The sequence below is a fragment of the Oncorhynchus gorbuscha genome, linkage group LG05 (genome assembly GCF_021184085.1).
Source record: "Oncorhynchus gorbuscha isolate QuinsamMale2020 ecotype Even-year linkage group LG05, OgorEven_v1.0, whole genome shotgun sequence".
Classification (NCBI taxonomy): Eukaryota; Metazoa; Chordata; class Actinopteri; order Salmoniformes; family Salmonidae; genus Oncorhynchus; species Oncorhynchus gorbuscha.
The window spans coordinates 95,736,710-95,759,334 of record NC_060177.1 but is presented as its reverse complement, the minus strand read 5'-3'; the positions used below and the strand labels follow the sequence as shown (position 1 = coordinate 95,759,334).

At 46.5% G+C, this 22,625-nt stretch overlaps 1 protein-coding gene across 1 annotated transcript in view; it reads right to left on the bottom strand.

The window, feature by feature from the left end:
• The window catches only part of ppil2 (peptidylprolyl isomerase (cyclophilin)-like 2), a 38,428-nt gene extending 17,636 nt beyond the window's left edge, over window positions 1-20,792 (bottom strand). The window contains exons 1-12 of the mRNA XM_046351529.1: window positions 20,652-20,792; window positions 14,382-14,431; window positions 14,188-14,233; window positions 13,976-14,038; window positions 13,595-13,646; window positions 9,382-9,433; window positions 8,877-8,968; window positions 7,723-7,812; window positions 7,502-7,577; window positions 5,253-5,413; window positions 592-667; window positions 17-123 (exon numbers count right to left, since the gene is read on the bottom strand). Coding sequence (XP_046207485.1) covers window positions 17-123; window positions 592-667; window positions 5,253-5,413; window positions 7,502-7,577; window positions 7,723-7,812; window positions 8,877-8,968; window positions 9,382-9,433; window positions 13,595-13,646; window positions 13,976-14,038; window positions 14,188-14,233; window positions 14,382-14,431; window positions 20,652-20,683 — 897 coding nt within the window. The 5' untranslated portion in view covers window positions 20,684-20,792. The remainder of the gene's footprint in view (window positions 1-16; window positions 124-591; window positions 668-5,252; window positions 5,414-7,501; window positions 7,578-7,722; window positions 7,813-8,876; window positions 8,969-9,381; window positions 9,434-13,594; window positions 13,647-13,975; window positions 14,039-14,187; window positions 14,234-14,381; window positions 14,432-20,651) is intronic.
• Window positions 20,793-22,625: the final 1,833 nt, after the last annotated feature.

Sequence of the window (22,625 nt, the reverse complement as noted above, 5' to 3'; positions counted from 1 at the left end):
ACGAAGGACCACACACCTTGTCACAGTACAGCTCCAGGTTGATGTCTCCCTTGTTGGTGTGGAGGCGAACATAGCCTTTCTTCTTCACATAGGAATAACGCACCGTGTCGTCTGAGATGGCATCTACAACAACCAGAGAAAACATCATGTTTTCAAACACAGACATGTTGCTGAGCTGTTCTCTGTGTGGAGAGACTACTAACCCGCAGTGTGTTGTCACCAGAGACTACTAACCCTCAGTGTGTTGTCACCAGAGACTACTAACCCGCAGTGTGTTGTCACCAGAGACTACTAACCCGCAGTGTGTTGTCACCAGAGACTACTAACCCGCAGTGTGTTGTCACCAGAGACTACTAACCCGCAGTGTGTTGTCACCAGAGACTACTAACCCGCAGTGTGTTGTCACCAGAGACTACTAACCCAGTGTGTTGTCACCAGAGACTACTAACCCGCAGTGTGTTGTCACCAGAGACTACTAACCCAGTGTGTTGTCACCAGAGACTACTAACCCAGTGTGTTGTCACCAGAGACTACTAACCCAGTGTGTTGTTACCAGAGACTACTAACCCAGTGTGTTACCAGACTACTAACCCGCAGTGTGTTCGGTAGCAGGGGTCATGGCTGTGGAGGTGAAGGAAGCAGACACTCTGCCAGTAGAGTAATGAGCCTAGGGGAGAGAGAGAAAACAGTTAGTATCCTACACACTAAACCCTTAGCCCCTAGATACTCTGCCTGTAAACCCAAGGGAGGGAGGTGAGTCATTGGTCCTGTCAATAACACCTTGCCTTCGACACTGAACAGCTAGGCTCTCCATCCCTACAGCTCTCCATCCCTACAGCTCTCCATCCCTACAGCTCTCCATCCCTACAGCTCTCCATCCCTACAGCTCTCCATCCCTACAGCTCTCCATCCCTACAGCTCTCCATCCCTACAGCTCTCCATCCCTACAGCTCTCCATCCCTACAGCTCTCCATCCCTACAGCTCTCCATCCCTACAGCTCTCCATCCCTACAGCTCTCCATCCCTACAGCTCTACAGCTCTCCATCCCTACAGCTCTACAGCTCTCCATCCCTACAGCTCTACAGCTCTCCATCCCTACAGCTCTACATCCCTACAGCTTTACAGCTCTCCATCCCTACAGCTTTACATCTCTACATCCCTACAGCTTTACATCTCTACATCCCTACAGCTTTACAGCTTTACAGCTCTACATCCCTACAGACATTTACATTTACATTTAAGTCATTTAGCAGACGCTCTTATCCAGAGCGACTTACAAATTGGTGCATTCACCTTATGACATCCAGTGGAACAGCCACTTTACAATAGTGCATCTAAATCTTTTAAGGGGGGGGGGTGAGAAGGATTACTTATCCTATCCTAGGTATTCCTTAAAGAGGTGGGGTTTCAGGTGTCTCCGGAAGGTGGTGATTGACTCCGCTGTCCTGGCGTCGTGAGGGAGTTTGTTCCACCATTGGGGGGCCATCCCTACAGCTCTACATCCCTACAGCTCTGCATCCCTACAGCTCTGCATCCCTACAGCTCTGCATCCCTACAGCTCTGCATCCCTACAGCTCTGCATCCCTACAGCTCTACAGCTCTGCATCCCTACAGCTCTACAGCTCTGCATCCCTACAGCTCTACAGCTCTGCATCCCTACAGCTCTACAGCTCTGCATCCCTACAGCTCTGCATCCCGACAGCTCTACAGCTCTGCATCCCGACAGCTCTACAGCTCTCCATCCCGACAGCTCTCCATCCCGACAGCTCTCCATCCCGACAGCTCTCCATCCCGACAGCTCGACATCCCTACAGCTCGACATCCCTACAGCTCGACATCCCTACAGCTCGACATCCCTACAGCTCGACATCCCTACAGCTCGACATCCCTACAGCTCGACATCCCTACAGCTCGACATCCCTACAGCTCTCCATCCCTACAGCTCTCCATCCCTATAGCTCTCCATCCCTACAGCTCTCCATCCCTACAGCTCTCCATCCCTACAGCTCTACAGCTCTCCATCCCTACAGCTCTCCATCCCTACAGCTCTCCATCCCTACAGCTCTCCATCCCTACAGCTCTACAGCTCTCCATCCCTACAGCTCTACAGCTCTCCATCCCTACAGCTCTCCAGCTCTCCATCCCTACAGCTCTCCATCCCTCCATCCCTACAGCTCTACATCCCTACAGCTTTACAGCTCTCCATCCCTACAGCTTTACATCTCTACATCCCTACAGCTTTACATCTCTACATCCCTACAGCTTTACATCTCTACATCCCTACAGCTTTACAGCTTTACAGCTCTACATCCCTACAGACATTTACATTTACATTTAAGTCATTTAGCAGACGCTCTTATCCAGAGCGACTTACAAATTGGTGCATTCACCTTATGACATCCAGTGGAACAGCCACTTTACAATAGTGCATCTAAATCTTTTAAGGGGGGGTGAGAAGGATTACTTATCCTATCCTAGGTATTCCTTAAAGAGGTGGGGTTTCAGGTGTCTCCGGAAGGTGGTGATTGACTCCGCTGTCCTGGCGTCGTGAGGGAGTTTGTTCCACCATTGGGGGGCCATCCCTACAGCTCTACATCCCTACAGCTCTGCATCCCTACAGCTCTACAGCTCTGCATCCCTACAGCTCTACAGCTCTGCATCCCTACAGCTCTACATCCCTACAGCTCTACAGCTCTGCATCCCTACAGCTCTGCATCCCTACAGCTCTGCATCCCTACAGCTCTACAGCTCTGCATCCCTACAGCTCTGCATCCCGACAGCTCGACATCCCGACAGCTCGACATCCCGACAGCTCGACATCCCTACAGCTCGACATCCCTACAGCTCGACATCCCTACAGCTCGACATCCCTACAGCTCGACATCCCTACAGCTCGACATCCCTACAGCTCGACATCCCTACAGCTCGACATCCCTACAGCTCGACATCCCTACAGCTCGACATCCCTACAGCTCGACATCCCTACAGCTCGACATCCCTACAGCTCGACATCCCTACAGCTCGACATCCCTACAGCTCGACATCCCTACAGCTCGACATCCCTACAGCTCGACATCCCTACAGCTCGACATCCCTACAGCTCGACATCCCTACAGCTCGACATCCCGACAGCTCGACATCCCGACAGCTCGACATCCCGACAGCTCGACATCCCTACAGCTCGACATCCCTACAGCTCGACATCCCTACAGCTCGACATCCCTACAGCTCGACATCCCTACAGCTCGACATCCCTACAGCTCGACATCCCTACAGCTCGACATCCCTACAGCTCGACAGCTCTCCATCCCTACAGCTCATGGCCAACAGTAGTGCACTGCTCCCACTACCCAACATTCCTGTTTCCCAGAAGTAGGAAACGTCAGAACAGTGGGAATGTGGGAACGTCGCCTGGGCCGAGCAGTGACCTCTTAGAACGTTAACAACACCCAGACAGACTGACGTTACCATGGTGACTCCCCTCACACCAACATCTTTCAGCCCAGCCACCAATGAGGAAAACACTGACTAGGTACAGACTAGTCACTGGGTTCAGACTAGTCACTGGGTACAGACTAGTCACTGGGTACAGACTAGTCACTAGTCTGTAGCTAGTCAGTACCTAGTGACTAGTCTGTAGCTAGTCAGTACCTAGTGACAGACTAGTCACTAGCTACAGACTAGTCACTAGGTCCCAACATTCCTGTTGGGCCACTAGGTACTGAATAGCTACAGACTAGTCACTCGCTACAGACTAGTCACTAGGTACAGACTCGCTACAGACTAGTCACTGGGTACTGACTCGCTACAGACTAGTCACTGGGTACTGACTCGCTACAGACTAGTCACTGGGTACTGACTCGCTACAGACTAGTCACTGGGTACTGACTCGCTACAGACTAGTCACTGGGTACTGACTCGCTACAGACTAGTCACTGGGTACTGACACGCTACAGACTAGTCACTAGGTACTGACTCGCTACAGACTAGTCACTAGGTACTGACTCGCTACAGACTAGTCACTGGCTCGCTACAGACTAGTCACTGGGTACTGACTCGCTACAGACTAGTCACTGGGTACTGACTCGCTACAGACTAGTCACTGGGTACTGACTAGGTACAGACTCAGAGAGGACAGTCTGGCTATAGAGACCGGTCGTCACAGACCAACCTGGCTGCCCAGAGAGGACAGTCTGGCTATAGAGACCGGTCATCACAGACAAACCTGGCTGCCCAGAGAGGAAAGTCTGGCTATAGAGACCGGTCGTCACAGAGCACAGTCTGGCTGCCCTCAGAGCACAGTCTGTTTCCACTACTACTATCATTGATACCTTATTAATGACAGATAGACAGACTAGAGAGGGTTCAACACCAACAGACAGGACACAGAGACAGACAGACAGACAGGACACAGAGACAGGACACACAGAGACAGACAGACAGGACACACAGAGACAGACAGACAGGACACACAGAGACAGACAGACAGGACACACAGAGACAGACAGACAGACAGACAGGACACAGAGACAGACAGACAGACAGACAGACAGACAGACAGGACACAGAGACAGACAGACAGACAGGACACAGAGACAGGACACAGAGACAGACAGACAGACAGGACACACAGAGACAGACAGACAGGACACACAGAGACAGACAGACAGGACACACAGAGACAGACAGACAGACAGACAGGACACAGAGACAGACAGACAGACAGACAGACAGGACACAGAGACAGACAGACAGACAGACAGACAGGACACAGAGACAGACAGACAGACAGGACACAGAGACAGACAGACAGACAGGACACAGAGACAGACAGACAGACAGGACACAGAGACAGACAGACAGACAGGACACAGAGACAGACAGACAGACAGGACACAGAGACAGACAGGACACAGAGACAGACAGACAGACAGGACACAGAGACAGACAGACAGACAGGACACAGAGACAGACAGACAGACAGGACACAGAGACAGACAGGACACAGAGACAGACAGACAGACAGGACACAGAGACAGACAGACAGACAGGACACAGAGACAGACAGACAGACAGGACACAGAGACAGACAGACAGACAGGACACAGAGACAGACAGACAGACAGACAGGACACAGAGACAGACAGACAGGACACAGAGACAGACAGACAGGACACAGAGACAGACAGACAGGACACAGAGACAGACAGACAGGACACAGAGACAGACAGACAGGGGTCTGTGTCATCACCGCATTAAGTTTGTCTGTCTTCTTGGCCTGTGGTTCCTTCATGGTGGAGGCCAGTAGAGCGTCTCCTTTATAATCCTTATAGAGCTCAGCCAGGGTCTCTCTGGTCTCCATGTTCGTACTGTTCAGGTGGTAACCAGGGTCCAGCTTAGCCTTCTCCTCATCTACACACAGCAAAAACATTGGAGTTTAGAAAAACAACTTCCTCCTCAACACCATCTCAAACAGGAACATCCAGAGAGGTCCTTCCATCAAACATCCCCTACCCCCTACATAGTGCACTACTTTAGACCAGAGCCCTATGGCCCCCTAGATAGTGCACTACTGTAGACCAGAGCCCTATGGCCCCCTACATAGTGCACTACTGTAGACCAGAGCCCTATGACCCCCTACATAGTGCACTACTGTAGACCAGAGCCCTATGGCCCCTTACATAGTGCACTACTGTAGACCAGAGCCCTATGGCCCCCTACATAGGGCACTACTTTAGACCAGAGCCCTATGGCCCCCTACCCCCTACATAGTGCACTACTTTAGACCAGAGCCCTATGGCCCCCTACATAGTGCACTACTTTAGACCAGAGCCCTATGGCCCCCTACATAGTGCAATACTTTAGACCGGAGCCCTATGGCCCCCCTACCCCCTATATAGTGCACTACTTTAGACCAGAGTCCTATGGCCCCCTTACCCCCTATATAGTGCACTACTTTAGACCAGAGCCCTGTTGCCCCCTACCCCCTATATAGTGCACTACTTTAGACCAGAGCCCTATGGCCCCCCTACCCCCTATATAGTGCACTACTTTAGACCAGAGCCCTATGGCCCCCTACTACCTATATAGTGCACTACTTTAGACCAGAGCCCTATGGCCCCCTACCCCCTACATAGTGCACTACTTTAGACCAGAGCCCTATGGCTCCCTACCCCCTACATAGTGCACTACTGTAGACCAGAGCCCTATGACCCCCTACATAGTGCACTACTTTAGACCAGAGCCCTATGGCCCCCTACCCCCTACATAGGGCACTACTGTAGACCAGAGCACTATGGCCCCTACATAGTGCACTACTTTAGACCAGAGCCCTATGACCCCCTACATAGTGCACTACTTTAGACCAGAGCCCTATGGCCCCCTACCCCCTACATAGTGCACTACTTTAGACCAGAGCCCTATGGCCCCCTACCCCGTATATAGTGCACTACTTTAGACCAGAGCCCTATGGCCCCCTACATAGTGCACTACTTTAGACCAGAGCCCTATGGCCCCCTACCCCCTACATAGTGCACTACTTTAGACCAGAGCCCTATGGCCCCCTACCCCTATATAGTGCACTACTTTAGACCAGAGTCCTATGGCCCCCTACCCCCTATATAGTGCACTACTTTAGACCAGAGCCCTGTGGCCCCCTACATAGTGCACTACTTTAGACCAGAGCCCTATGGCCCCCTACCCCCTACATAGTGCACTACTTTAGACCAGATTCCTATGGCCCCCTATATAGTGCACTACTTTAGACCAGAGCCCTATGGCCCCCCTACCCCCTATATAGTGCACTACTTTAGACCAGAGCCCTATGGACCCCTACATAGTGCACTACTTTAGACCAGAGCCCTATGGCCCCCTACATAGTGCACTACTTTAGACCAGAGCCCTATGGCCCCTATATAGTGCACTACTTTAGACCAGAGCCCCCTACCCCTACATAGTGCACTACTTTAGACCAGAGCCCTATGGCCCCCCACCCTCTATATAGTGCACTACTTTAGACCAGAGCCCTATGGCCCCCTACATAGTGCACTACTTTAGACCAGAGCCCTATGGCCCCCTACATAGTGCACTACTTTAGACCAGAGCCCTATGGCCCCCTACCCTCTATATAGTGCACTACTTTAGACCAGAGCCCTATGGCACCCTATATAGTGCACTACTTTAGACCAGAGTCCTATGGCACCCTATATAGTGCACTACTGTAGACCAGAGCCCTATGGCCCCCTACATAGTGCACTACTGTAGAACAGAGCCCTATGGCCCCCTACATAGTGCACTACTGTAGACCAGAGCCCTATGGCCCCCTACATAGTGCACTACTGTAGACCATAGCCCTATGGCCCCCTACCCTCTATATAGTGCACTACTTTAGACCAGAGCACTATGGCCCCCTACATAGTGCACTACTTTAGACCAGAACCATATGGTGCGATAGATAGGGAATAGTTGACCATTTGGGACTCAGCCCCAACAGTTACCCACCAGGGTCCAGTACTTTGAGGTTGTTCTTGACGTGGAAGAAGTCCGAGACGTTGAACTTATCCAGGTTGGTTGGATCCTGCCGTGTAGAAACAAACACCAGAAAAAGTTAAGGACTCAGGACTACATTTACAACCGGAATCCTACATTTCCCATGATGCTTATAGCAGGCTTCAGGCTCAGAACAGACACGATGTAGATCAGTAAACATCCATATTGAATACCTGCAGGGTGATGATGTCCTGTCTGGTGAAAGGTTCATCAGAGAGCAGGTCTCTGTAACTCTTCGTCTTGACGTTGAGCTGTTCCACAGCCTGAGGTAAAGACACTTCTTAGAAACGACGTGTGGGATCATCATCATAATCATCAGGTGTGTGCTAATTTAACCTTTAACTAGGCAAGTCAGTTAAGAACAAATTCTTATTTTCAATGACGGCCTAGGAACAGTGGGTTAACTGCCCTGTTCAGGGACAGAATGACAGATTCTAACCACTAGGCTACCTGCTGGTTATTAGTCCAACGCTCTAACCACTAGGCTACCTGCTGGTTACTGGTCTATCACTCTAACCACTAGGCTACCTGCTGGTTACTGGTCCAACGCTCTAACCACTAGGCTACCTGCTGGTTATTAGTCCAACGCTCTAACCACTAGGCTACCTGCTGGTTACTAGTCCAATGCTCTAACCACTAGGCTACCTTCTGGTTACTAGTCCAACTCTCTAACCACTAGGCTACCTGCTGGTTACTAGTCCAACGCTCTAACCACTAGGCTACCTGCTGGTTACTAGTCCAACACTAACCACTAGGCTACCTGCTGGTCACTAGTCCAACACTCTAACCACTAGGCTACCTGCTGGTAACTAGTCCAACACTCTAACCACTAGGCTACCTGCTGGTTACTGGTCCAACACTCTAACCACTAGGCTACCTGCTGGTTACTAGTCCAACACTCTAACCACTAGGCTACCTGCTGGTTACTAGTCCAACACTAACCACTAGGCTACCTGCTGGTTACTAGTCCAACACTCTAACCACTAGGCTACCTGCTGGTTACTAGTCCAACGCTCTAACCACTAGGCTACCTGCTGGTTACTAGTCCAACGCTCTAACCACTAGGCTACCTGCTGGTTACTGGTCCAACACTCTAACCACTAGGCTACCTGCTGGTTACTGGTCCAACGCTCTAACCACTAGGCTACCTGCTGGTTACTGGTCCAACGCTCTAACCACTAGGCTACCTGCTGGTTACTAGTCCAACGCTCTAACCACTAGGCTACCTGCTGGTTACTAGTCCAACACTAACCACTAGGCTACCTGCCGCCCTCATGTGTGTGTGTGTGTGTGTGTGTGTGTGTTAAAACCCCCCAGAATATCTTACCTCGTGAGAGAACACATTGCCAGTGAGCTTGTTGGTGACGATATGGGAGTTGTTTGTGAAGACTGTGTACAGGACGGGACAGTGGTATTTACCTGGCCAAATGAAAAAGCAGGGTAGTTACCATGACAGCCCCGTGGTCAGTTATCAGTCTGTCCTACCATGACAGCCCCGCGGTCAGTTATCAGTCTGTCCTACCATGACAGCCCCGCGGTCAGTTAGCAGTCTGTCCTACCATGACAGCCCCGCGGTCAGTTAGCAGTCTGTCCTACCATGACAGCCCCGCGGTCAGTTAGCAGTCTGTCCTACCATGACAGCCCCGCGGTCAGTTAGCAGTCTGTCCTACCATGACAGCCCCACGGTCAGTTATCAGTCTGTCCTACCATGACAGCCCCGCGGTCAGTTAGCAGTCTGTCCTACGATGACGATCCTGCAGTCAGTTAGACTTGAGACTAAAGTTGGGAACGAAGGTCGTTCGGAACGCTTTGAATATCACTGAAAAACCTACCATCGTTGTTCTTGGCGAAGTTCAGCTTGATGAGGGACTTCGCTTCCAATTTCTGAGGGAGAATAGAAGGAATGAGAACGTGCCTTTGAATGAAGAGATAAAAACGTCCAGTTTGAGTATTTGTTGCAGCTCGTTCCAGTCGCTAGCTGCAGTGAACTGAAAAGTGGAGCGACCCAGGGATGTGTTTGCTTTGGGGACCTTTAACAGAATATGACTGGGAGAATGGGTGTTGTATGTGGAGGATGAGGGCTGAAGTAGGTATCTCAGATAGAGGGGAGTGAGGCCTAAGAGGGTTTTATAAATAAGCATCAACCAGTGGGTCTTGCGACGGGTAAACAGAGATGACCAGTTCACAGGGGAGTATAGAATGCAGTGATGTGTCCTATTTTATTTATCCGTTATTTTACCAGGTAAGTTGACTGAGAACACATTCTCATTTGCAGCAACGACCAGGGGAATAGTTACAGGGGAGAGGAGGGGGATGAATGAGCCAATTGTAAACTATAAGGAGAATTGGTGGCAAATCTGATGGCCGGTTGGTAAAGAACATCTAATAATGTACTGGCTCAAATTGATGATTAATTATTTATAAAGGAGCCAATTGGTTTTCTGCCCTGAGTTGAAGAGGAAATGTTCTAATACATTTTAAAACACACAAGAGACCAGCAAAATGGACAGTGTGGAGCTGTACCAGGAACAGCGACCTCTAATGGTCAAATATGGGTACTTTATGGTAAATAATGCTGGCGACTAAAATTACTCATTTACTTTGAGTGGTTTTATATATATATATATATATATATATATATATATATATTTTAATTTTACCTTTATTTAACCAGGCAAGTCAGTTAAGAACATATTCTTATTTTCAATGACGGCCTGGGAACAGTGGGTTAACTGCCTTTTCAGGGGCAGAACGACAGATTTGTACCTTGTCAGCTCGGGGGTTTGAACTCGCAACCTTCCGGTTACTAGTCCAACCCTCTAGCCACTAGGCTACGCTGCCGCCCAATAGACGCAGGAGTGGCTTCGGGACAAGTTTCTGAACGTCCGTGTGTGGCCCAGCCAGAGCCCGGTCTTGAACCCGAGCGATCATATGTGGAGACCTGAGAATAGCTGTGCAGCGACACTCCCCATTCAACCTGACAGCTTGAGAGTATCAGCCGAGAAGAATGGGAGGAGCTTCCCAAATACAGATGTGCCAAGCTTGTAGCGTCAAACCCAAGAAGACTAGATGCTGTAATCACTGCCAATGGTGCTTCAACAAAGTACTGAGTCAAGGGTCTGAATACTTACAGTTGAAGTAGGAAGTTTACGTACACTTGTGTTCGAGTCATTAAAACTAGTTTTTCAACCACTCAATACATTTCTTGTTAACAAACTAGTTTTGGCAAGTTGGTTAGGACATCTACTTTGTGCACGACACAATTAATTTTTTCCCAACAATTGTTTACAGATAGATTATTTCCCTTATAATTCACTGTATCATAATCCCAGTGGGTCAGAAGTTCACATACACTAAGTTGACTGTGCCTTTAAACAGCTTGGAAAATTCCAGAAAATTATGTCTTTGCTTTAGAAGCTTCTGATAGGCTAATTGACATCATTTGAGTCAATTGGAGGTGTACCTGTGGATGTATTTCAAGGCCTACCTTCAAACTCAGTGCCTCTTTGCTTGACATTATGGGAAAATCAACAGAAATCAGCCAAGACCTCTCTGGTTCATCCTTGGGAATAAGTTGGAGACCTCCACAAGTCTGGTTCATCCTTGGGAGCAATTTCCAAACGCCTGAAGGTACCACGTTCATCTGTACAAACAATAGTACTCAAGTATAAACACCATGGGACCACACAGCCGTCACACCGCTCAGGAAGGAGACGCGTTCTGTCGCCTAGAGATGAATGTGCTTTGGTGCAAATCAATCCCAGGACAACAAAGGACCTTGTGACGATGCTGCGGGAAACAGGTACAAAAGTATCTATAGCCACAGTTAAACGAGTCCTATATCGACATAACCTGAAAGGCCGCTCAGCAAGGAAGAAGCCACTGCTCCAAAACCACCATAAAAAAGCCAGACTACGGTTTGCAACTGCACATGGGGACAAAGATCGTACTTTTTGGTCTGATGACCATCGTTATGTTTGGAGGAAAAAGAGGGAGGCTTGCAAGCCGAAGACCACCATCCAAACCGTGAAGTATGGGGGTGGCAGCATCATGTTGTGGGGGTGCTTTGCTTCAGGAGGGACTGGTGCACTTCTCAAAGTAGATGGCATCATGAGGTTGGAAAATGATGAGATGTTGCTTCAATATATCCACAAGACATCAGTCAGGAAGTTAAAGCTTGGTCGCAAATGGGTCTTCCAATGACCCCAAGCATACTTTCAGAGTTGTGGCAAAGTGGCTAAGGGACAACAAAGTCAAGGTATTGGAGTGGCCATCACAAAGCCCTGACCTCAATCCTATAGAAAATTTGTGGGCAGAACTGAAAAAGCATGCGCGAGAAAGGAGGCCTACAAACCTGACTCAGTTACACCAGCTCTGTCAGGAGGAAATGGGCCAAAATTCATCCAACTTACTGTGGAAGGCTAACCGAAACATCTGACCCAAGTTAAACAATTTAAAGGCAATGCTACCAAATACTAATTTAGTGTTTGTAAACTTCTGACCCACTGGGAATGTGATGAAAGAAAATATTATCTACTACTATTATGACATTTCACATTCTTAAAATAAAGTGGTGATCCTAAATGACCTAAGACAAGGAATTTTTACATTTCAGGAATTGTGAAAAATGTAGTTTAAATGTATTTGGCTAAGGTGTATGTAAACTTACATACAGTTGGGTCCATTTGATACAACTTACGCATTACAAGGAAGAAGTTTGGTCCAAATTGGATGTTGGATATAATATTGAATACTATCCAAATACTATAATTATTTTTTAAATGCCAATTTGGGTGCAAAACCTTAATTTATCAGAGATCACATGAAGATGTTTACAAAATAATGCTTCAGAAATGATAATCATCTGTTACTAACTACAGAAATGATTTCAGAACGGGCTCAGATGGTGGAAGCTGAAATCCTCTTTCTTGTGCTTTGAGGTGGAACGAAACCGGAGTTATTCCTTCACAAGTGGAGAGAGAGCAAGAGTCTAAGCAGGACTAGTCCAGACGTATCTAGAACAGGGATAGACAACCACAGCCTCAGCAGGACTAGTCCAGATATATCTAGAACAGGGATAGACAACCACAGGTACAGTAGGATTTGGTTCCAACTAGGCACCACACCTGACCAACTGAGCTAATTGATCAGTTCAATGATTGTCTTAATGAATTCAATACACCTGGTTTTCCAGGTCGGGTTTCAACCAAACATTTTCTGTACCTTCAGCACTCCAGGACCAGGGTCATTTACCTCCCTGGTCTAGAAACATCTCTCTGCAGCCAGACTAATCAACCCTGACAGCAGGATCCAGCTGGACGGACACACATTAAGTGTTGCTCTCTCTCACCCACACACTGACACATGTGCTCATATAATATATAACAATATATGCCATTTAGCAGACGCTTTTATCCAAAGCGACTTACAGTCATGTGTGCATACATTCTATGTATGGGTGGTCCCGGGGATTGAACCCACTACCCTGGCGTTACAAGCGCCATGCTCTACCAACTGAGCTACAGAGGACCACATATCAATCAGTGTGCACGTCTCATCTATCAGTTGGTGCACATGTAATTATTATTATTAGAAACCCGTCATGACGTGACCTGGACATGTGTTTTATCCACCAAGTTGAAACTCAGTTACTTTAATTGAGGAAAGAATGGTAGCTGGTGTGCTAGGGGGGGCTTCCCTGTAAAGTCCACATGGGAAGACATGCACTCAGCCAGAGAAGAAGAGGCCAAGCCAGAGGTTTCACTCTATAACCTAAATCTGTCCAAAATGAGCCCAATGCGCTACTATGGGATTATTTTGGACCGAAGCTTGTCGCCTTCCCGCCTTTGGGATAACGACTCCGATCGTTGGGACGGAGTCATGAGCATCTTGTCATTATATACAGATCTCTGACTCAGACGACCGTCTCAACATGCTGTGGAGGTTGACTCCCTCCAGTGGCTGGGAGAGGTACTGTCATGCTTAAAATATTCTATTTCTTAGACCTGCCAGGAACAATCCTGTTGTGGTTGGTTGACTACTTACCTCTCCAGAGATGGGATTGGTGCCAAACTTCTTTATCCAAGGAACGATGCTCCTAAAAGCACAGGACACAGAGGGGGTTGGTCAACACTACAGGCTGGTTTATACTTACTCTACGTATACAAAGCAAGAATGCTTAGCAAAATGGTGATCCTGCGTCGTGATAAATCGAGGGGCTGTTCACGCCTGCGTGGGTTTTGCTACTCAACGGCATTTATGCGTAGCTTCTTGTACTTCTGTCATACGTACATACGTTGGTTATAGACCAGGCTTCAAAATGACAGTACTATTACAGATTTCAGCTTCCCTTTTCCATCAGTAAACAACCTTCCAGACTAAAACAGCCAGGGTATATCATAGAACTACATATAGATCTCTACTCACAGCAGGTCAAAGACGATTCCCTCGGGAGTGCACATGGGATATTCAAACGGCTGCAGAGACAAGCTGAAATGGGACAGGGGTAAGATTATTGAGTACACACAATTAAAATGTAGCGTCACTGCAAAGACCTTACATTCAACACTAAGGTCGCTAAGCTCTTTTTGCCTCTTAAAACTGTACTTTAGCTCAGGACTGGTGAAATGATGTCTTACCTGCAATGGTCAAATGGAAGACGTCGAAAATTTGACTTTGGAATTTCTTAAAGATATATATTTTAAAAAAAGACAGAATGCATCAACATTGTTAGTGAAGAACTGTTCCTAATCATGAACATGATTCAGTATGTTTAGTAGTGAACAACTGGGTTCTACTCCGCCTCTTAAGGAACAATAGCAAAGAATCCTACCTGATCTTTTCCCTCCATAGAAATGGGTGTACTCAGCACATGTGATGTACCTGGAGACAAAACGAAAAGAAACAAACTGTGACACAGTCCTTGAACTTTAGAAGCAGGATAAAAAAGATGTTACTATCAAACTCAATTGGAAGACTTGGTTAGATGGCAACATGTTCAGAAAACAACATTAAGTCAATGATCCAGCATGGCTAGCATACACACAGGCTAAAGTTTCAAAACGCTGACGAAGTTCTCCCTATCACAAATTAAACCCTACCTAAAAGTTGATGACAGTCTGTCAACCGGATTTAAATTGAATAAAATTTGGGCAAATAACAAATAGTTAGCTAAAGTTAAGTTTAGCAAAAGCTAGGTAGTTACTAGCTAGCACCAATTATTATATTGCTAGCACCAATTATTATCTTGACATGTCCTCAACGATTGAAGGCAGGCGACATCGGGTGGGAACCATTCCAGCCAATTAATCCTTATTTTAATTAGCACTTAAAATTAGGGTGAAATTGGAATTAGGGTTCGAATGGAGTGGAAACCTGGAAATCTGGGGCCAACGTCACAACTGGTGCCAGCTCGACCAGAATTCAGTCTGGTGACAACATGAAGTTAAGGCCACCAAAAGTAGCCAAGCTCGACCAGAATTCAGTCTGGTGACAACATGAAGTTAAGGCCACCAAAAGTAGAGAAGACACGATGAGGAATAAAATTACAGATAGAAGTGAGTCTTGCAATTATAATATTGACAAAGTTCCAGTGAAACTTTCTGCTTTTCATCGGCAGGTTCTCTTGTCATGGTCCTTAATTTATAAACACAATTCTTCTCCGTACAGATATTATATATGGAATAATCGGGATATATTGTATAAAAATACCTCTGTTTTTAGAATATTGGTTCTGAAATAATATCCTATTGCCAACTGGTAAATGCAGAGGGTCTTTTACTCAGTTATAAAGAATTCTTATCACTTTACAAGGTCCCTGTAACACCTAAAGATTTTGCCATTGTTTTAGATGCCATTCCCTCAGGTGTTGCTATGTTATTCAGGAACGTGTCAAGACCTGACCCTCAGAGCCTACCTTCTATTGACCCTGTTGACTCATCAGTAGGAAAGACCTGACCCCCAGAGCCTACCTTCTACTGACCCTGTTGACTCATCAGTAGGAAAGACCTGACCCTCAGAGCCTACCTTCTATTGACCCTGTTGACTCATCAGTAGGAAAGACCTGACCCTCAGAGCCTACCTTCTATTGACCCTGTTGACTCATCAGTAGGAAAGACCTGACCCTCAGAGCCTACCTTCTATTGACCCTGTTGACTCATCAGTAGGAAAGACCTGACCCTCAGAGCCTACCTTCTATTGACCCTGTTGACTCATCAGTAGGAAAGACCTGACCCTCTAACTTGACCCTGTTGACTCATCAGTAGGAAAGACCTGACCCTCAGAGCCTACCTTCTATTAACCCTGTTGACTCATCAGTAGGAAAGACCTGACCCTCAGAGCCTAACTTCTATTGACCCTGTTGACTCATCAGTAGGAAAGACCTGACCCTCAGAGCCTACCTTCTATTGACCCTGTTGACTCATCAGTAGGAAAGACCTGACCCTCAGAGCCTAACTTCTATTGACCCTGTTGACTCATCAGTAGGAAAGACCTGACCCTCAGAGCCTACCTTCTATTGACCCTGTTGACTCATCAGTAGGAAAGACCTGACCCTCAGAGCCTAACTTCTATTGACCCTGTTGACTCATCAGTAGGAAAGACCTGACCCTCAGAGCCTAACTTCTATTGACCCTGTTGACTCATCAGTAGGAAAGACCTGACCCTCAGAGCCTACCTTCTATTGACCCTGTTGACTCATCAGTAGGAAAGACCTGACCCTCAGAGCCTACCTTCTATTGACCCTGTTGACTCATCAGTAGGAAAGACCTGACCCTCAGAGCCTAACTTCTATTGACCCTGTTGACTCATCAGTAGGAAAGACCTGACCCTCAGAGCCTACCTTCTATTAACCCTGTTGACTCATCAGTAGGAAAGACCTGACCCTCAGAGCCTAACTTCTATTGACCCTGTTGACTCATCAGTAGGAAAGATTTGTTTATCTTTTCATTCAACAACAGAGCGATACGATCCTTGTTTCAGCAGGATGTTGTATCTATACCTTATGTCCTGCCTTATTGGAATGGATTTATTGATAATATCTGTTGGGAAAAAGTTTGGATGTTGCCCCACACATACCTACTTGTTAACAAAATTAAGGAAGTTTCCTTTAAAATGATTCATAAATATTATCCTGCCAACCACTATATGAAGAAGTTTAAGGAAAACATCAACTCAAATTGCTCCTTTTGTAATGACCACCCAGAAACATTTGTGCATCTTTTTTGGCATTGTATGCATGTAAGAAAACTGTGGCAAGACACCAGTAGGTTTATAATTGAACACATTTATGAAGATTTTACACTATTGTGGAGAGATGTACTGTTTGGATTCTTTACATACAATAGAAATAAGCGTAATCATTTTTACGTAATTAATTTCATTATTCTTTTTGGCCAAATTTCATATACACAAATGTAAATTTACAAACAGAAAAACACATTTTCGTACCCTCCAAAAAGAAATGGAACTGTATTTTAACACGGTTAAATGCTCTACTAACAAAAAAAGCTGTTAGAACTGTAAGTATATGCATGTCCCTTAAGGTCCTTGTGTAATTAATTTACCGAGGTTAGCTAGCCAGCTGTCGTCCTTAACGTAGGAGACACTGCTAGCTAGCCAACAGCTAGCCAACGTCTACTGAATAGAACTTCCGCACTCAACAACCCGGTCGCATTCCGCTTCGCTCCACAGGTAGTATCACATTTTTCATTTCATTTCATTACAGCACAACGGTTTGATTTGTTTGTTCGTAGCTAGCTACATAGCTAGCTACATAGCAGTCTGTGTATCAAAGATAATTGTGTAGTCTAGAGCGATTTTCTAGGTTAGCTAGCCAGCTATTGTCGTTCTTTTAACGCAACGTAACGTAATCAACACTGCTAGCTAGCCCCCGAATAGCAGCACTGTAGAAACTATTACACTCAACGGAACGACTTGATTAGTGTAGTGTCAACAACTGCCAGCGCCTACAAAGTCCACTGCCAGCTAGCCTACTTCAGCAGTACTGTATCATTTTAATCATTTTAGTCAATAAGATTCTTGCTACGTAAGCTTAACTTTCTGAACATTCGAGACGTGTAGTCCACTTGTCATTCCAATCTCCTTGCATTAGCGTAGCCTCTTCTGTAGCCTGTCAACTATGTGTCTGTCTATCCCTGTTCTCTCCTCTCTGCACAGACCATACAAACGCTCCACACCGCGTGGCCGCTGCCACCCTAATCTGGTGGTCCCAGCGCGCACGACCCACGTGGGAGTTCCAGGTCTCCGGTAGCCTCTGGAACTGCCGATCTGCAGCCAACAAGGCAGAGTTCATCTCAGCCTATGCCTCCCTCCAGTCCCTCGACTTCTTGGCACTGACAGAAACATGGATCACCACAGATAACACTGCTACTCCTACTGCTCTCTCTTCGTCCGCCCACGTGTTCTCGCACACCCCGAGAGCTTCTGGTCAGCGGGGTGGTGGCATCGGGATCCTTATCTCTCCCAAATGGTCATTCTCTCTTTCTCCCCTTACCCATCTGTCTATCGCTTGGATTGCGTCCTACCTGACAGGTCGCTCCTACCAGGTGGCGTGGCGAGAATCTGTCTCCTCACCACTGGTGTCCCCCAGGGCTCTGTTCTAGGCCCTCTCCTATTCTCGCTATACACCAAGTCACTTGGCTCTGTCATAACCTCACATGGTCTCTCCTATCATTGCTATGCAGACGACACACAATTAATCTTCTCCTTTCCCCCTTCTGATGAGCAGGTGGCGAATCGCATCTCTGCATGTCTGGCAGACATATCAGTGTGGATGACGGATCACCACCTCAAGCTGAACTTCGGCAAGACGGAGCTGCTCTTCCTCCCGGGGAAGGACTGCCCGTTCCATGATCTCGCCATCACGGTTGACAACTCCATTGTGTCCTCCTCCCAGAGCGCTAAGAACCTTGGCGTGATCCTGGACAACATCCTGTCGTTCTCAACTAACATCAAGGCGTTGGCCCGTTCCTGTAGGTTCATGCTCTACAACATCCGCAGAGTACGACCATGTCTCACACAGGAAGCGGCGCAGGTCCTAATCCAGGCACTTGTCATCTCCCGTCTGGATTACTGCAACTCGCTGTTGGCTGGGCTCCCTGCCTGTGCCATTAAACCCCTACAACTCATCCAGAACGCCGCAGCCCGTCTAGTGTTCAACTTTCCCAAGTTCTCTCACGTCACCCCGCTCCTCCGCTCTCTCCACTGGCTTCCAGTTGAAGCTCGCATCCGCTACAAGACCATGGTGCTTGCCTACGGAGCTGTGAGGGGAACGGCACCTCAGTACCTCCAGGCTCTGATCAGGCCCTACACCCAAATAAGGGCACTGCATTCATCCACCTCTGGCCTGCTCGCCTCCCTACCACTGAGGAAGTACAGTTCCCGCTCAGCCCAGTCAAAACTGTTCGCTGCTCTGGCTCCCCAATGGTGGAACAAACTCCCTCACGACGCCAGGACAGCGGAGTCAATCACCACCTTCCGGAGACACCTGAAACCCCACCTCTTTAAGGAATATCTAGGATAGGATAAAGTAATCCTTCTCACCCCCCCCCCCCCTTAAACTATTTAGATGCACTATTGTAAAGTGGTTGTTCCACTGAATGTCATAAGGTGAATGCACCAATTTGTAAGTCGCTCTGGATAAGAGCGTCTGCTAAATGACTTAAATGTAAAATGTAAATGTAATGTGATATTGTACCCCCTAGCCCCGCCCCTAGCCCCGCCCCTAGCTCGGTTGTCTATTGTTTGTCATTTATGTATGCTTGTGTTCCCTCCTATGCTTTGTGTATTGATTCGTTATTATTCAAATTTTAAAAATACATCGGTCTGGTGACTCCGTTGCTATGCAACCACCAGCTAGCTGACGGCACCGTGTTTAGCTAGCTAGCTCGTCCGGACTGGTTGCCGTTAGCTAGCATATGGGGCGGCAGGGTAGCCTAGTGCGTTGGACTAGTAATCGGAAGGTTGCGAGTTCAAATCCCCGAGCTGACAAGGTACAAATCTGTCGTTCTGCCCCTGAACAGGCAGTTAACCCACTGTTCCTAGGCTGTCATTGAAAATAATAATATGTTCTTAACCGACTTGCCTGGTTAAATAAAGGTAAAATTAAAAATATGGACAAACAGTGCTACAGGAGTAAGACATGACACGAATTACCACCGAAAACTACATTAAACTTTTATGAGAACAGGTTGCCCTCGAATGTTATAGAGACCTACTAACGTCAGATAGCAAATCAGAGTTGAAACAAGCCAACTGGAATTTTAGCTGGCCGGCTCGTATTGAAAGCAACGTCATATCAAACCGTATCAAACATTAAACAGCCAATACATTGACGACGATGATAACCGTTCAGCAAGCTAAATACAAGGGTCTGAGTCTGTCTGGCACGACTACGGGGAAAACGTTGGATACAACTCGGCGAGAGGGTGAACATAATTCTTCAACATCTTACCAAGTGAGTTAGCGAAGCCAGCTGTAGTCACATATTGGCTACCTAGCCCCCGAAACCGGGTTGACTTCAAAGTGTCAAATACATCGTTTTTTTTTTTTCCCCCTCAGTTACCGGAATACCACGTGCGTCCACCTACATTTGTACATTTATAAAACAGCCTAAACATTAACTACGAAACGTATCACCGATCAAATAACCCTCACATAATAAAAAAATGGCAAAAAGGACACATATCTCGCTTCGTATCTTCCTCTCTGCTAGAGCAGATAGATAGCTAGTATATATATATATATATATATATATATAATATGACATTTGTAATGTCTTTACTGTTTTTAAACTTCTGTATGTGTAATGTTTACTGTTAATTTTTGTTTTTCACCTTATATATATATATATATATATATATATATATATATATATATATATATATTCACTTTGTATGTTGTCTACCTCACTTGCTTTGGCAATGTTAACACATGTTTCCCATGCCAATAAAGCCATTGAATTGAATAGCTAGCGGCTAAATCTGTTTCTTTGCCCTCTGTTAGTGTACTAACGTTATTTGGCTGGCTACTTTATCAAGCTTTTTGACGTTACATAATTGAAAATATTATATTCAGAACTTACATTTTATCCTTCTGATGTTGACGCTTCCCCATTTTGATTGAGGTGTTAATAAACTACTATTAAACTTATTTCATAAACTATGTCGCTAGCTAGACAAAATATCAAAATAGATTTCGTCGTTTGACTAAACCGGAAGTTTTGAATTGTATTCGAGTTAGCGGAAGTACCATAGATATAGAGAGGGAGAATCTATCACAGATAGAACAATGAGCCAGATATTTTACCGGATGTATAAATATGAAGCATCCACTTGGCGTTTCCACTCATTACCAAATATGGTAGTGAGAGGAAGCCCAATACCCGGCAGTTTGAGAGGATTATTTTGTTTATTTTTTGTTACAAACTGGCTTTTGGAAGAAATTATTCGATGAAGCATTAGACCTCAAAACAGTTTTCTGTTCCCAAAACTACAATATGTTATGAACAGAGTGTAGGTTTTGTAGAATTTTCCCTTTGCAAAAGTTTTTTATTTATTTAATTGCTTTGTTTTGGAGTGCAATGTCGAATATAAGTGTTCCCTAAAGGGAATAATATGCAGATGCTTGCTAGAACGCGCCAATAGGATCTCGCAAGCTCGTGCTTGGATCGACCCACCTCTTTGCTTTTTCTGTCCACAATGACTAATTTATTCCCATTAGAAATGACAGGCTGTGCTCTATCCTGGTTTAGTTATGAAAATATTTGACTCTAGTGCCCAAAAGCAAAGGGAAAGAGATGTCGAACTATATTGCCCAATTGCAGAAAGGAAAAGGCGAAGCAAGAGATTTTACACAGCCCAAAATCTTTCCAATAATTTTTGTATAGAGGCCAATGAGAGAGTGAGTTGCTAATTAGCTACATTAGGCTTATTTGATAGAATATAATTTTCGTAATGGCTAGGTTGATAAGAATGCACTGGTATAGAGCCCCACAATGGAGGTGTCATAATATCCATAAAACCTAGCAGTCAAACAGGAAAACGGTTCCAATCATTTTTCCCATAGAGGATTTGAAAAACACTTAAAATAAGGTCTGTGTTACATGTGTACATACCCTGGCGTGACATTTTGATAACCAATGCTCCTTATAAGACACATCGCTGCACTCTATACTCCTCTGTAAACTGGTCATCTCTGTTTACCCGTCGCAAGACCCACTGGTTGATGCTTATTTATAAAACCCTCTTAGGCCTCACTCCCCCCTATCTGAGATATCTACTGCAGCCCTCATCCTCCACATACAACACCCCTTCACTCCCCCCCTATCTGAGATATCTACTGCAGCCCTCATCCTCCACATACAACACCTGTTCACTCCCCCCTATCTGAAATACCTACTGCAGCCCTCATCCTCCACATACAACACCTGTTCACTCCCCCCTATCTGAGATATCTACTTCAGCCCTCATCCTCCACATACAACACCTGTTCACTCCCCCTATCTGAGATATCTACTGCAGCCCTCATCCTCCACATACAACACCTGTTCACTCCCCCCTATCTGAGATATCTACTGCAGCCCTCATCCTCCACATACAACACCTGTTCACTCCCCCCTATCTGAGATATCTACTGCAGCCCTCATCCTCCACATACAACACCTGTTCACTCACCCCTATCTGAGATATCTACTGCAGCCCTCATCCTCCACATACAACACCTGTTCACTCCCCCCTATCTGAGATATCTACTGCAGCCCTCATCCTCCACATACAACACCTGTTCACTCCCCCTATCTGAGATATCTACTGCAGCCCTCATCCTCCACATACAACACCTGTTCACTCCCCCCTATCTGAGATATCTACTGCATCCCTCATCCAACACCTGTCCTGCCAGTCACATTCTGTTGAAGGTCCCCAATGCAAACACATCCCTGGGTTGCTCGTCTTTTCAGTGAGCTGCAACTAGCGACTGGAACGAGCTGCAACAAACACTCAAACTGGACAGTTGTATCTCTTAATTCAAAGACTCAATCATGGACACTCTTACTGAC